The sequence below is a fragment of the Bubalus kerabau genome, chromosome 2 (genome assembly GCF_029407905.1).
Source record: "Bubalus kerabau isolate K-KA32 ecotype Philippines breed swamp buffalo chromosome 2, PCC_UOA_SB_1v2, whole genome shotgun sequence".
In the NCBI taxonomy this organism is placed as follows: Eukaryota; Metazoa; Chordata; class Mammalia; order Artiodactyla; family Bovidae; genus Bubalus; species Bubalus kerabau.
In genome coordinates, this window is record NC_073625.1 from 115,952,717 (window position 1) to 115,968,452 (window position 15,736).

A 15,736-nucleotide genomic window follows, 5' to 3' on the forward strand; every position below is an offset into this window, starting at 1 on the left:
TGTATCACCTCATACGAGACAATGGCCATCATTAAAAACTCTACAAATAACAAATGCTGGAGAGGGTGTAGAGAAAAGGAAACCCTCCTACACTGTTGTGGGAATGTAAATCAGTGCAGCCACAATGGAGAAACGTATGGAGGTTCCTTAAGAATCTAGAAACAGAGCTGCATATGATCCAGCAATCCCACTCCTGGGCACGTATCCAGACAAAACTATAATTTGAAAAGATACATGCACCCCAGTGTTAATTGCAGCACTATTTACAGTAGCCAGGACATGGGAACAACCTACATGTCCACTGACAGATGAATGGATAAAGAATATGTGGTACATACATACAATGGAATACTACTCAGCCATTAAAAATGAATGAAATAATGCCATTTGCAGCAACATGTATGGACCTAGTGATTATCATACTAAGTGAAGTAAGTCAGACAGAGAAACACAAGTACCAAATGATATCACCTATATGTGGACTCTAAATGTGACACAAATGAACTGATCTACAAAACAGAAATAGACTCACAGACATGGTTGCCAAGGAGGAGGTGATAAGGATGGACTGATAGTTTGGGATTAGCAAATACAAACTGTTACACATAGAATGGATAAACAACAAGGTCCTACTGTTTAGCACAGGGACTATATTCAATATCCTGGGATAAGCCATAATAGAAAAGAATAGGAAAAAGAATATATATATATATGTATAGGTGAATCACTTTGCTATACAGAAGTTAATACATTATAAATCAACTACAATAAAATAAATTTTGGAAAACTCTGCCAAGGTTTATAATTGATTTGAATTGACAGCTCTATTAAATTTTTTTTTTAAAGATGAAGCACTGTTAAGATTGTCTTTGATTACATTGTACACTTACAACATGCCCAAGGCATGATTCATTTTTTCAATCATAAACTTACTGAAATATAGTTGTTCCATTGGTTATTAAGAAGAAACATGACTGGTGAAGAACTTAGATTTTTGCCTAACTGAAACAAGATGTTTGCCAAGTGTTAAACTTACTTTTTCACACTTGATCTTACACCAACTCAATTACACTGTACCCAACGGAGCTATGAGTGTATGTGTGTCTTTTCTTGAGGAACTACAGGGACAGTGATAGGAAGGGGTGTGTCTTCTACGCAAGCACAGTGCAGTTTTACACATCAGCAATGCAAGGGAGAATTCAGTCAAGGATGCTCAATGACTCTGAATAGGTATGACAATATAAGCAGACAATTATTAGAATTCTGAACAGCTATGGTTTCAAAACCCTTCCAAAATGAGTGAAGGATTTCCGCCCCCTTTTCCAAGGATTATGCTGAAAGAAATAAGTCTTACAGACTAGTGGCAGAAGGAGACAGTTTTTCATGTTAGAAATACTAGAATAACAACTGGGAAGGCAATTTTATCAAGCTTTAGTCACAAAACGAACAGGTAAGCACTGTGTGTTTAGTCGCTCAGTCGTGTCCGACTGTTTGCAACCCCATGGACTGTAACCCGCCAGGCTCCTCTGTCCATGGAGATTCTCCAGGCTAGAATACTGGAGTGGGTTGTCATGCCCTCCTCCAGGGGATCTTCCAACCCAGGGATCGAACCCAGGTCTCCTGCAACTGCAGGGGGATTCTTTACCATCTGAGCCACCAGGGAAACCCTAGAATACTAGAGTGGGCAGCCTATCCCTTCTCCAGGGAAACTTCCTGATCCAGGAATTGAACCAGGGTCTCCTGCATTGCAGGCAGATTCTTTACCAGCTGAGCTACCGGGGAAGCATGTATTAGGCATGTTAAAAATATGAAATATAATAAACATAATGTATAATGTTAAATTGTCTTTTAAAATGTAGCAGTATGTCTAACAAGTTCTGTATTCACAAAACCCATGCAGATAAGAAGACTTTAGACCTGAAGGGGAAAACAATTATGTCAATTTTTTAAACCACAAATTTAAATAATTTTATAGAAATTATTTAAAATTATTATGAAGCCATCTCTGGAAATACACTCCATATTTTCATCAGGATAAACAAACACATAATTCTGAGTAGCAGGTACAAAATAAGAATGGGCACTGATATGGTCCACAAGTGATCATGTTTCAAGCATGTTTCAAGTTCATGTAGTATCTGATCATGTTGATTCTGCCATCTTTTAACCACTTATCAAATACTGCACATTTATTTCTAGGTTGTCATCAGCACCAACAGTGCAGATACGAGAATCCGGTAAATACTTATGGTTTGCTGTTCAGTTGACGGTTTTCTTGAGATACAATTCTCCCAACTAGATTTACTAAGTCAGAGTGATTAGACAGTTTTATATTTCTTGTTACATCCTAAAAGCTCATTCTCCAGAGAGGATGAACCAGAGGGACTTCCAGCTACTACAATGGGAAGAGGGTAGTAAATCCTCTCTGTAAGAGATAGGTATATAACTAGATGAAATTATCAGAAACAATCCCTTGGGGCTCTAGAAACTTACCAAATGGAGACAAACTAAGAAGTGTTTATTTTTCTAAAATTGCTGGAGCTGAGGGTAAGAACAGTGAGAGCTTACAGTCTTCCTCCTGGGCTACTCGTATCCCCACTCCAGTTTTTAGTCGCAAGGAGCTTGCCCCTGTGTCTATGTGGCCTAGGAGGCTTCCCCCTCTGCCAGCAGATCTGTGTGTGGGTTGGGAACCACAGTTGAAGCTGACTGACTCTTCCTAGTCTCTCTCAGGCTGCCCAGATCAGCGGTGTGGGGAGCTACAGTCTTTCTATGGCTCTCTCATTTCTAGAATCTCCCTATTAAATTTCTGGCTGGTACACTGCTCACCCTCACTGGTTCCACTCCCTCAGGCTAGCAAAGCTAAAAATTTCCCCATTCCATTTCTACTTGGCTCACCACATTGAGCTTATAAAGGGACAGGCCACAAATTTGCTCCCTCTGGCAACAAAACTACTGCTTTCCGAAGAAATCATGACCCCAAAACTCCTAAGTTTGATGAAAAAACTAATCAATTGATCCAAAAGGAATGACTCCATTGACCTTGCTTCCAACAATGCTTATGTATAAACCTGATTTCCACCGACCTAAATACTTTTTATTGAAATTTTTGATAGCTTAATAGATATGCAATGATATCTTAATGGTGGTTTAAATTGGATTCATTCAACCCAGGTTCGATCCCTGGATTGGGAAGATTCCCTGGAGAAAGGAATGGCTACCCACTCCAGTATTCTTGCCTGAAAAGTCCCATGGACAGTGGAGCCTGGCAGGCTACAGTCCTTAGGGTTGCAAAGAGTCGAACACAACTGAGCAACTAACATTTTCAGTACCACGGCCTAGTTCATAATAGACACTGACCCAAGCAGCATATACATACTATCCCAAAGAAAGGCAATGCAAAAAATGTTCAAACTACCGCACAATTGCACTCATCTCACACACTAGTCAAGTAATGCTCAAAATTCTCCAAGCCAGGCTGCAGCAATACGTGAACCGTGAACTTCCTGATGTTCAAGCTGGTTTTAGAAAAGTCAGAGGAACCAGAGATCAAATTGCCAACATCTGCTGGATCATCGCAAAGCAAGAGAGGTCCAGAAAAACATCTATTTCTGCTTTATTGACTATGCCAAAGCCTTTGACTGTGGGGATCACAATAAACTGTGGAAATTCTGAAAGAGATGGGAATACCAGACCACCTGACCTGCCTCTTGAGAAACCTGTATGCAGGTCAGGAAGCAACAGTTAGAACTGGACATGGAACAACAGACTGGTTCCAAATAGGAAAAGGATACGTCAAGACTGTATATTATCACCCTGCTTGTTTAACTTATATGCAGAGTACATCATGAGAAACGCTGGGTTGGAAGAAGCACAAGCTGGAATCAAGATTGCCAGGAGAAATATCAATAACCTCAGATATGCAGATGACACCACCCTTATGGCAGAAAGTGAAGAGGAACTAAAAAGCCTCTTGATGAAGGTGAAAGAGGAGAGTGAAAAAGGTGGCTTAAAGCTCAGCATTCATAAAACGAAGATCATGGCATCTGGTCCCATCACTTCATGGGAAATAGATGGGGAAACAGTGACAGACTTCATTTTTGGGGGCTCCAAAATCACTGCAGATGGTGACTGCAGCCATGAAATTAAAAGAAGCTTACTCCTTGGAAGGAAAGTTATGACCAACCTAGATAGCATATTGAAAATCGGAGACATTACTTTGCCAACAAAGGTCTGTCTAGTCAAGGCTATGGTTTTTCCTGTGGTCATGTATGGATGTGAGAGTTGGACTGTGAAGAAAGCTGAGCGCCGAAGAATTGATGCTTTAGAACTGTGGTGTTGGAGAAGACTCTTGAGAGTCCCTTGGACTGCAAGGAGATCCAACCGTGCATTCTGAAGGAGATCAGTCCTGGGTATTCTTTGGAAAGAATGATGCTAAAGGTGAAACTCCAGTACTTTGGCCACCTCATGCGAAGAGTTGACTCATTGGAAAAGACTCTGATGCTGGGAGGGATTGGGGGCAGGAGGAGAAGGGGACGACAGAGGATGAGATGGCTGGATGGCATCACCAACTCGATGGACGTGAGTTTGAGTGAACTCCAGGAGTTGGTGATGGACAGGGAGGCCTGGCGTGCTGCAATTCATGGGGTTGCAAAGAGCCGGACACGACTGAGTGACTGAACTGAATTGAACTGATAGTAGTTTAGAACACAGATTCTACAATGAGATAGACCTGGGTTCAAATTCCAGTTGCCGTATATTCTGAGTAAGTGTATAACTTCCCTAAGCCTCACCTTTGCCATCTGGAAAAAGCTAGTAATAATGCGTAGATCTGAGCTAAGATCATCCGTATTTAAAAGAGTATCTCCACACCAGGCACGTGGGACAGACTCAGTAAATGCTGCCTATTTTTAGCTACTAACAACATTCAACACTTAATGATAAAAGTTAGTTTGTTGAATGGACAGTGAGTGAGTCTGGGCACTGTTTTTTCAAATGTAAATTGAGTGTTCATTTCTTCTGACCTCTCTTTAGTGGAATCTGGATTTTGACCTTCCTGTTTTTAAAAATAATATGCTTTGGGAGGTATGCTTTTATCAGTTGTGTTTGTCAGAATAATTGTTTCCTTCTGTGACACTGCGTTGTGCAAACGTTTTTTATTTCTGTTTAATCAGATCCTTTTTGTCTTTGATGATATCTTCAATAGTCACAAATCTTTCTTGGGCAGCTGTTATAAATAAGGAATTTGTGGCTAAATAAGGTATCAAATACAGTCCCAAGTTAATTTTTTGATCCACTTACTCTCAACAATATATATTCACTAGTGATTTGACTCATTATTTTATGGCATCTGGTTTGTCACACATTAGGTTCTTACAGTTTAACTCTTTCTACTCGACCTATCAATGTTTAAAATTTTTAGCCAATGTCTATATAATTGTTAATCAATTTATTAGCCTTTACTGAGTGTCAGTGTCATGTATTGTGTGGGAATATTGTTGATGAAGACAAGGTAGAAAGACATGGTTTGTAACTAAAGGTAACTCACAGACTAGGGGCAAAGGAATAAAACGAACATTTCTTCTCCTTAGATAGATGAGTAAGCCTGAAGACAAATGTGTAAGCAAATGTATAAAACAATGTGATAAGTGTTCATACCATTAGTATGGCTCAAATGTTATGCTTGCATAGGAGAGGGAGATCAGGGAATCCTTCTCAGAGTGGGTCTGAAAAGTCAAATGGATTTTAAACTGCAAGTCAGCATTTCAGATGGAAGAGGAGGAGCGATGCAATTGCAGCTGGCAGAATAGCATTGCAAAGGCAGGAAGGAATAAAAAACACGATGTGTTTGGGGCACACATCTGGGTGTGGCTGAACATACGTATATGGGTTGTCATGAGAAAAGTGCCCAGGAAGGTAGGGTAGGGCAAGATTGCCAAGAACCTTGCAAATCACACCAAGATGGAAGGTATTATATTCCAAGGAAGGTTTTTAAGTAAAAGAGACAGGATGAGAATTTTACTCTAGAAAGATCATTCAGAGGACAGTGAAAAGGATAAAGAGGATATGTATGGGAGAATCTGGAGTCTGGAGATGAGCGTGGAGATAAACAAGAACCTGGGTGCTGGATGATGAGGGCCTGCACCAAGGTACAGGCAGCAAGAATGGAGGAGAGGGAGGGGTCAACAAGATCTCAGGACATTTCTAAGATCTGGCAACATCACTGATTAAATGTTGCAAAATGACCACACTTCTTTCCTGATAACCCACTAAGAAAACAGAACAGAAACTAAATAGCCATAACCCCACAAACACAAGAAGAATCAGAGAAACAAGATAAAAACAAGTCTTGGAAGGTGGAGAGGTAACAGAAGAGTAGTAACAAACTGAGCAGAGCCGAGGATGAACTCTAGGCCCCAGAGAGGGTGCTGGCAAGGAACAACCCGAGGTGCCCTGGTGGGCCACACAAAGTTCAGGACCAGGAAGTGGGACGGTGCAGCCGACCGTTCGCAAGACTGTATATGAAACAGCTGGGCATCAAGTTCCTTTCCTCTGTTCATGCAGCTGGGGAATAACTCCTCTTTGCCTGACCCCTCCCCAAGGTGTGTGTGTGTTGGTGGAGGGCAAGGGGGTTCCTCTGAAGGAATCAAACCAGAGAGGGCCTGAACTTGGGACACCAGGCATAACAAAGAGAGAGGGGATGGAGCTAGAAACTGCGGGATTCAATGACGTCTGTATCCTAAGCAGTGGGATACCTCAACTCCCTTATATCACCTGGCTCTCTGGGGGACTCCCAGGCAAGAGATTAAAGGACTCTTCTCTGGAGGAATTGAACAGCCACAGAGGAAATCTCTAGCTAATCACACTTGGGGGTCCTCTCATGAAAAAGCCAGCTTCTTGATCACTCTACAATGAGGTGCCCTAACCAATAAGCTCTGCCCAGGACATAGGTCTTCTCAACAGCTTTTCAGGACTCACTTCTAAGTAGAAAAGGAAATCAAAAGATCAACAGATATTTTAGTAAAGCCTCCAATATAAAAGGGAGAATGAGACTCAGCCAAAGAGACAAGAATCTAAAGATCATAGGGCAGAAAAAGACTTTAAAAGGAGAAAAACTAATATTACCTGGAAAATATTGTACCCATAAAACAAGAATGAGATGATTTTCAAATTTTTTTAAAAGATAAAGACAAATCAGATTACAACCAAGAGCTCTTGGAAATCAAGAACAGGGTAATATGACCAGCTAAAAAGATATTTCCCGGTCTCTGAGAATAGCTGGAAAGGCTAGTGAATCAGTCTCAGAGGTAAACAGCCAAGGACAACAGTCAAAATTATATGTCAAAGCAGTCTAGAGGGGATATCACTGCTGCAGCGACCAAGGTTCCGACACCATTGACCTTGAAAAGCCCTGGATGGTGGAGCCAGGAATGTAGTCACCCTGCAGCCAGTATCATGCTTCCAGAGAGTTCCTCAAAGCCCTCATCTCTTCAGGTTTCCAGTTCCAAGTATCTGATTCACTTGGACTCGGCTTATCTGATTCACTGAGGTTTATTCCTGTGCCTGAACTCTGGCTGTAGGAGGGACTGGAAAACTGAGCATCTGACATTTTCAGTTTTAAGTGTGAAAGGCTTGCTTTGCCTCCCACCAACACTCATAGCACTGGAAATTCTTCAAACATAGGGAGGTCAGTCAATGCCAAGTAGGAAAAAAAAAAGACAAAGAGGAATTCCAAGACAACAGCTTTGTAGCAGGCCTAAAGAACTGACAGACTAGAGGGGATCAGGTAGGAGCCATAGGACAGACAAGAAAAAGCAAATGGATATGATGAATGTCTTAAGAATTTGAGCATTCGGAACTTAACATTGAGAGCCATTTGCCATATTCACCGGAGTACAGAGAGAAAAATGATGACAGAAAAACCAAGCAAATGAAAAAACCATGGCAATTATTAACCCCAGGAAACAGAAAAAGTTGGACAAAAAAAGGCAATGTAATCATAGTATAATATATGGCTCATAGTTAAGCAACATTTACTTAATCATGATAATATGAATACTAGCTACTGAAATTAATTTTTTAAACTGTGATGTAATTACATGGGGGACATTGGGTGAGAAATCAGAGTGGCATAAATGAGCTAGTATTCATTTATCATAATAGTAAATCAAAAAATGATATCTAAAACTGATATATCAAGAAGTAGCAATACAAATATATTATTTAGTAACATGAAGGTTAACACGATTTGGTTGAAAGTGGGATTTTATGGCAGTGGAACTACAGGATGGAGAAGAGGGATGGTGTAGAAGAATAGGACTACTATTTCTGGCTATGTGACTTTTAATTCCACTTGGCTTATTAAACTGTACTTGTTATTTTGACAAAAATGATATGATTAAAAATTTTTAATTATGCTCCTACCATTAAGAACCATCCACCTATCTGGAGGTATAGAAGGAAAAGCAGGTGTACAAAAGAACCCAAAGCAATTATTTTTGGACATCTCTTCTATGTCCCCTGTCTCCTCCTCTTTACCCACACTTGTCTGCACAGACCTCAGGAAACAGGTTAATGGAGAGGAAGGTACTGGGCTTCAGATACAGAGAGACCGGGGTGTGATATCCAGCCATGCAGAATACCAGCTCTGAGGAGTCTTTGTAATCTCATTGGGATATGGGGTCTTCAGTGGTAAAATAGGAAGTGCTAACGACGATTATATGACATGCAATCATGTATGCCAAGTACCTAGAATACGGGGCTTCCCAGGTGCTGCAGTGGTAAAAAAAAATCTGCCTGCCAACAAGAGACACAGGTTTGATCCCTGGGTCAGGAAGATCCCCTGGAGAAGGAAATGGCAACCCACTCCAGTGTTCTTGCCTGGGAAATCCCACGGACAGAGGAGCCTCGCAGGCTACACAGTCCATGGGGTCACAAAGAATCAGACACAACTGAGTGAGCACAAGCAAGCACCTAGAATATGGAAGACTAAACAATTCTGAGTTCTCTTTCTCTTGGAATTTTTCATGCCCCAGAAGTCTCCCTTGAGCATCTCCCTCTGTCTCTGTCTGCAGATACGAGGAAGCAAAGAAAAGCTGTGCTCTTTATCACATCTCCTGTCTCTCCATCCCCCTCCTGCCTGGTTTGGGAGATTCATCCTCCAAAGACAAAACAGACTGAGCCCTTGCCAGGCAGTTGGTCACAACACACTTCCACTTCCCTTGAAAGGAGGAACTGGTTTCATTCATGTTGGCTGATTTTTGAGTAAAATGAAATTAATATTTAGTTACTAGTCATGGCTCCCAGCCCTAACATACAAGAGTAGATAGAAATTTATGCTTAAAATTAACACTCTATACCAGATTAGAATTATAAATTCAGCTGATAACTGACCATAATATTTTAAAGTAAATATCAAATGAAATTAACAAGGATTTTAAACCCAGCTATAAAATAACCTAAGGATTTGAAAGAGGCTTGTGATAACTCCCAAATTAGGAGGCCCTGGTGTGACTGCAAAGCACCCACCTTCTCTGCTTGGCCTAGGCTGGTTACTTGGCTCAGGGATGAGTTTTGCTCCATAGGCTCCTCTAGGCTGATCCTCTTCACTTCTGGGACTCTGTGTGTTCCCATGGGGCCCCTGCCCTTCCCAGGAGGCAGTAGGCCATCCATCAGTGTCCCCAGGAGAGAAGGAAGCAGGGGACCTGAGGTCCAAGAGGAAGCTCTCTTGGAGGGTTTGCTTGCTGGCCTTCTTGGTCTTCTCCTTCTGATTCTCTAGGATCCCATGGCTCTCTCCTCCCCTGGGCTGGGTACTCTCAAGCTTCCTGGTTAGCTGGAGGAGCTGATCCATGTCCTTGGTGAATTCTAGCAGAGTGCCCTCAGAGGGGCCCTGGGCAATGCCCTCAGAGCCATAACTGGGAGCCTTCTCCAGAAGCAGGGGCTCAGAGCAGTGGAGAGCACCCAGGCCCTCCCCGGGCACCAACTCAGGCCTCTCCGAGAGGCTGCAGCCACCCATGGACAGGGAGAAGTAAGAGTAGTCCACCGTGATGTATGTCAGCATGAAGTTGATGGTGACGATGGGGGCCAGGACGTTCACCTGGCCCACGAGGACAAAGGCCATGGTCACCAAGCTGGTCAGGCAGATGGCAGCTACAGGCGTTTTATTTGGCCCTTTCTGCAGAAACAAAAGGAACATGCAGGACCATGAAATTTCATGGAAGAAAATCACATTGCATGATAGAAACACAACTCAAATTGGCTCAGTCACTTCTCCCATGTGCTTCTTGGTGTGTTAATAAGTTCATCTACAAGCTTGGGATAATGATGTCCAATCCAGAGTAACTATTAATATGGGACAATACTATAGAACATGAACTTCACAAATATTTTTCTTTTTGTCTTTCACTGGGTTTTAAAGTCAGCTTTGGAAATCGAAGAGGTACAAAATTGATTCTTCCCAAGCTTTAATGGAGAAAACAACCTCAAGGGGAGTGGCAGACTCCAGAAAACACAGCACATTCGTTGGTGACTAAGGTGGGGAGATTCCAAAAACATGAACAAACTCTCCCACACACATTTATGCACATCTGTTACTAATGGGGTGAGTATGGGTGACCTTCAGGAAGACAGAAGTGGAGAAAATGTGCTAACTCCATGTACTGTGACCTGTTGCTCCATAGAAGCTATTCCTCACAGTCCCTGACACGGTTCTTGGGCCAAAAGTAACAGTGCTTCTAAGTCCTCGCCTTCCTTGACCTGAGCATTACATCTGACCCAGCTGGTTACTCCCTGGTCTCCTTGCTTCTCTTGCTGGTCCCCTTGTCACTGGCTGCTCCTTAGTCTCTGTCACTGGCCACTCCACTTTTCTGAATTCTGCATTCAGAGCACTCTCCATCTCCATCCTCAGACCCCTTCTCTTCTCTACCTATCTTCCTTCTCTAGGACCTCAATCAGGCTCATGGCCTTGAAAACCAGTTTAATGCTCGTAGCTCCCAAATTTGAAACTGCGGCTTGAAATGTTCCCCTGAAATCTAGACTTAGTCAACTGTCTACTCAACATTTCCAGCTGATGTCTAATAGGACCTCAAACCAAATATTTCCAAAACAAAACTGCTAATCCCTCGATGTCCTGCCTCTCAAATCTACTCTGCAGCTTCTCCACTTAAGAAAGTATCCGTTTCATCCTTCTAGTTACTCAGTAAGCAAAATTCTTGATGACTCCTCTCATTCCCTCATTCTTCTTCAGGAAATACTGTCAGCCTTACTCTCAGGATAGACATAGGACCTAACCACTGCACCCATCTCCTTTATGCCAGCACTGTGATGGGAGGGACAGGCATGTCAGCTACATCCAGACCTGATCTGTGAACCTCCCAGGTATGTTCCTCCAAGTGCATCCCCCTTACTGAGGATTGAAACAGAGTTCAACCTTCACAGGATGGAGGTAGCAAAGTCATCATTGGCCCGAGTCTCTGAGGATCAGAGGCCCTATTGATCTGAAACACCTTCCTAGAACCCAAAGTAAATTTTTTTTTAAAGGAGTAAAGATACATTCCACTGTTTTTGAAAATTACATTTTGGATATACTTACTACAGCTATTTAGCATGCTGCTGAACTGCTGCTGCTAAGTCGTTTCAGTCGTGTCCGACTCTGTGCGACTCCATAGACGGCAGCCCACCAGGCTCCCCCGTCCCTGGGATTCTCCAGGCAAGAACACTGGAGTGGGTTGCCATTTCCTTCTCCAATGCGTGAAAGTGAAAAGTGAAAGTGAAGATGCTCAATTGTGTCTGACTCCTAGTGACCCCATGGACTGCAGCCCACCAGGCTCCTCTGTCCGTGGGATTCTCCAGGCAAGAGTACTGGAGTGGGTTAGCTATTTAGCATACTCTAACAATAGAACTATAAAGAATAAAGTAAATTGTCAAAAACTAATGAAATAAAAGGAGGGTCTGAAATAAGTGGAAGGAGGTCTTAGGTAAACTGTAGGATATGCAAGTGATCCAGGAAGGACTTTAATAAGGGTGGGTTGTAAAGTGATAAAACAGTCACACATGGACTTCTGTTACCAAAAAACAGCACAAAGAAAAGTGAAGTTGCAGAATGGGGAAAGATATTTGTTAACACATGTAACTGACAAAGACCAATTCAGAATGTACAAGAATCCCTACAAAATAATTAGAAGACAGATAACCCACTAAAGACAATGTGCAAAAGGATGTCTATTAAACATATGAAAGATGTCCAACCTCATTAGCAATCAGGGAAATGCAAATTAAGGCTGTAGTGAGATACCATTAAACACTTACCAGATTGGCAAAAATTAAAACATCTGATAATATCAGGTATTGGCAAGAACACAGAAGAATGGGAACACTTACCAACTGCTGACAGGAGTTTAAATTAACACAACTGCTTTGGAGAAAGAGTTCAGAGTTATCTACAAAGCAAAGATATATACAACTTACAACTGAGCAATTCCACTAACGGGTCTGGAAGAACTCCACACGTGAACCAGTCTACTACAAGGCTGTTCACTGCACTGTCCATAACAGTCACAAACAGGGGCATACCACGACAGCAGGATTAGTGAGAAACTGCAGCAAATGAGGAAATGCTATATAGAGATGATAATAAACAAGCCGCTGCTATCAGCAAAAACATGGGTGAGTCACATAATGATGCCTGAAAAGCATGCCATATTTATATAAAGTTTAAAAAGCAGGCAAAACTGAACTATTTTGTTTAGAGATACATATGGAGGAGGTAATCCAGAGCTGGCAAACCATGGTCCCTGGGCCAGATGTGGTCACCATCTGTTTATGTAAGCCCACAGGCTAAGGGCATGTCCCCTTGACCTCAGGAGTCTCCTAGAGATCAGAACAGAGTCCTATAAAGCAAGGTCCTTGGCCCAGGTCTAACAGTCATGCTAGCTGCTGGAAGACAGGAACTTTCATACATTACTGGTAGAAATACAAAATGATACAGCTCCCATGGAAGGTGTTTTGGCAATATCTATTAATATTAAAATGCACTGACCCTTTGACCAGCAAACTCACTTAGGAAAATTGATCCTATAGATATATCTATCTGCATATGTGTAAAATTGTACACACATACACACACACACACACACACACACACACACAGAGTATCCTTTGTAGCACTGTTTACTGGAAGCTATACTATCTATAGGGAACTGGTTAATAAACTACAGTATATCCACATGATGGAAAAACAATGAGAAAGTTCTTTCTATATTCATATGAAAAGACAGATTTTCAAGCTATATTAAATGAAGAAAAGCAAGGCAAAGAACAATGTACACAGACCACCACCTCTGTAAAGAGAGAGAAGGATTCATGAAAAACTAATAAAACCAGCTATGATAGAATGTGGCTACGGGTGACGAAAAAGTAGAACAACTCATGAGGGAGCAAAAATTCTCAGGGTATCTATTATTTTTAGTTTTGAGTCCTGTACACACATTATCTTGGAGAAGGAAATGGCAACCCCTCCCAGTATTCTTGCCTGGAGAATTCCATGGACAGAGGAGCCTGGCCGGCTACAGTCCAGGGGCTCACAAACAGTTGGATACAACTGAGCGACTGAACCACACAACTACACCTGTTACCTAATAAAAATAAATTAAAATAAAATAAAAGGCACATACCACAGGGAAATTACTAGAGATGATAGTCACTTGTCCTACCCATCCACGCTGACTAGTGGATAAGAAGCAGAGGAAGGCAGAGGGAGGGATTAAAGATGACTTGTACCTACGTGGCATCAAACAAGAGTGGGGCTGGGGATGGGACTGGGGTGGGGAGAAACCCTGTCGTGTTTCCACAACATAGAAATCAACTACAGCTTGCAACTTGGGTTTGGGTGGACTCCGGGAGTTGGGGATGGACAGGGAGGCCTGGGGTGCTTTGCGAGTCGCAAAGAGTTAGACACGACTGAGCGACTGAACTGAACTGACTGACAGCTTGCAAAACACATTATCGGGAAGTGGGGTTCTCTCGGCTTCCTTCTCTTGTCACCCCTTCAGTTTTAGGAATGTCTCATTTGATTTGACTCGACCAAGTTGTATCAGTTAGGGTTAGGGCTATGAGGATTAACAGGGAGCCCAGAGACCAGAAGTGTGAGAGTTCAGCATAAAGCAACCCCAAAGGGGAGATGAATCTCCAGGACAGAGTTAGAGCTGCAAGGACCAGGTCCTCTCCTCACCAAGAGGTTCTCCCCTCTAGGCTAAACTTGGAGGATCCGGAATTTATTTTTACTAAAGGTTGTGGCACCACTTCTCTCTGCTGTGGCAGGGTCCATGGTGCTACTGTGACTTGGGCACCCAGTGCCGAGGTGCTCTGGGTGGTTATGACATGGGCAGATGCTTTGTCCCGTAGCCCCAGACCAAAGAATCCAGACGACAGGGCTGCAGGCTTGCTTCTCCCCACCAGAACCAGACCAGTGGCTCTTATCAGAAAGATTTAAGCAATTTATTGGCCAACAGTCAGTTGAGCAGCAAAAACGTACATTTCTCAAAGAAAAGGTCACTCACCCCTTGCCCCAAGCAGGCCAGCGCGGGGATCACTTTCTCCTGGGCGATGCACTGCAGGATCCGGGGGGCTCCATAGAGGCCTCCCATACAGGAGGCCAAAGATGAGATGTACAAGCCCAAAAGGAATAGGAAGCCCACTAGGGACACCTGTATGAGGAAGCAGTTTCATTACTCAACAGCAGAATCTGCTTCTGCTCCCTTCCGTTCCCCTGGTACCCACCCACCCACACCCCATCTGATCATAAATCCTCCAGATTCGACATCTTAGATACATTCCGATCACCTCAGGCCCACCCACCTCCTTGGCACTGCCACCATTTCAGTTTGACCCGCCATCACTTCTTGTACGGCCTACACAGAGCTTCTCAAATTGACTGTGTCTGATTCATCCAGTTCAGTTCAGTTGCTCAGTCGTGTCCAACTCTGCAACCCCATGAATCACAGATTCATCCAGAGTGCTTATTAAAACACAGATTTTCTGGGTCTCACCCCACAGTTTCTTGATTCAGTAGGTCTGGTATACGGCCCCAAATCTGGATATCTAACAAGTGTGTGCATGCTCAGCTGCTTCAGTCATGTCTAACCCTGTGCCACCCTCTGGACTGTAGCCCACCAGGCTCCTCTGTCCATGGGATCTTCCAGGCAAGAATACTGGAGTGGGGAGCCATTCCCTTCTCCATGGTCTAACAAGCGCCCAGGTGATACTGATGCTGATGGCCTGGGGACTATCCTTTGCGAACCACTGCCAGCAAGAATGCTAAGGGCTAAGCTCTGTCCCCAGGCCTCTGCCAGCATGACCCACATGCACACTGGTCATAATGAATGCCCCTGCCATAAACATATCCATGGCTCCCCAATGCCCTGACATACCTGGCCCTTTCTGGTCTGTGACACTTCCAGTCCCACACTCTGCACACTCAGAATCCATCAGCATGATTTCTCTGCTTGCTGGAACCCTCTGTCCACATCCCTAAGCCACTCACTGTCTGTCTCTTAAACTCCCAATTGTGCTTCAAGACTCAGCATAAACCTCTCTTCCTCCATGAGCCCACCCTCCAGCCCCTGACATGAGTGGGTGCTCCTCAGGGCTCTGCTGCACCTCAATGTGAGGTTGGGGAGCACCAGACACACTATTTCCTCCACTGGCTTCACTTCCATGGGGCTCCTGTTTAGTTCATCCTGGT

The 15,736-nt window shown here is 43.2% G+C and overlaps 1 protein-coding gene across 7 annotated transcripts in view; it reads right to left on the minus strand.

The window, feature by feature from the left end:
* The window catches only part of SLC12A8 (solute carrier family 12 member 8), a 143,634-nt gene that overhangs the window by 18,439 nt on the left and 109,459 nt on the right, over nt 1-15,736 (minus strand). For all 7 annotated transcript variants that reach the window (XM_055568471.1, XM_055568474.1, XM_055568468.1 and 4 more), the window contains 2 exons: nt 14,553-14,699; nt 9,526-10,171 (listed from right to left, as the gene is read on the minus strand). In XM_055568471.1, coding sequence (XP_055424446.1) covers nt 9,526-10,171; nt 14,553-14,699 — 793 coding nt within the window. The remainder of the gene's footprint in view (nt 1-9,525; nt 10,172-14,552; nt 14,700-15,736) is intronic.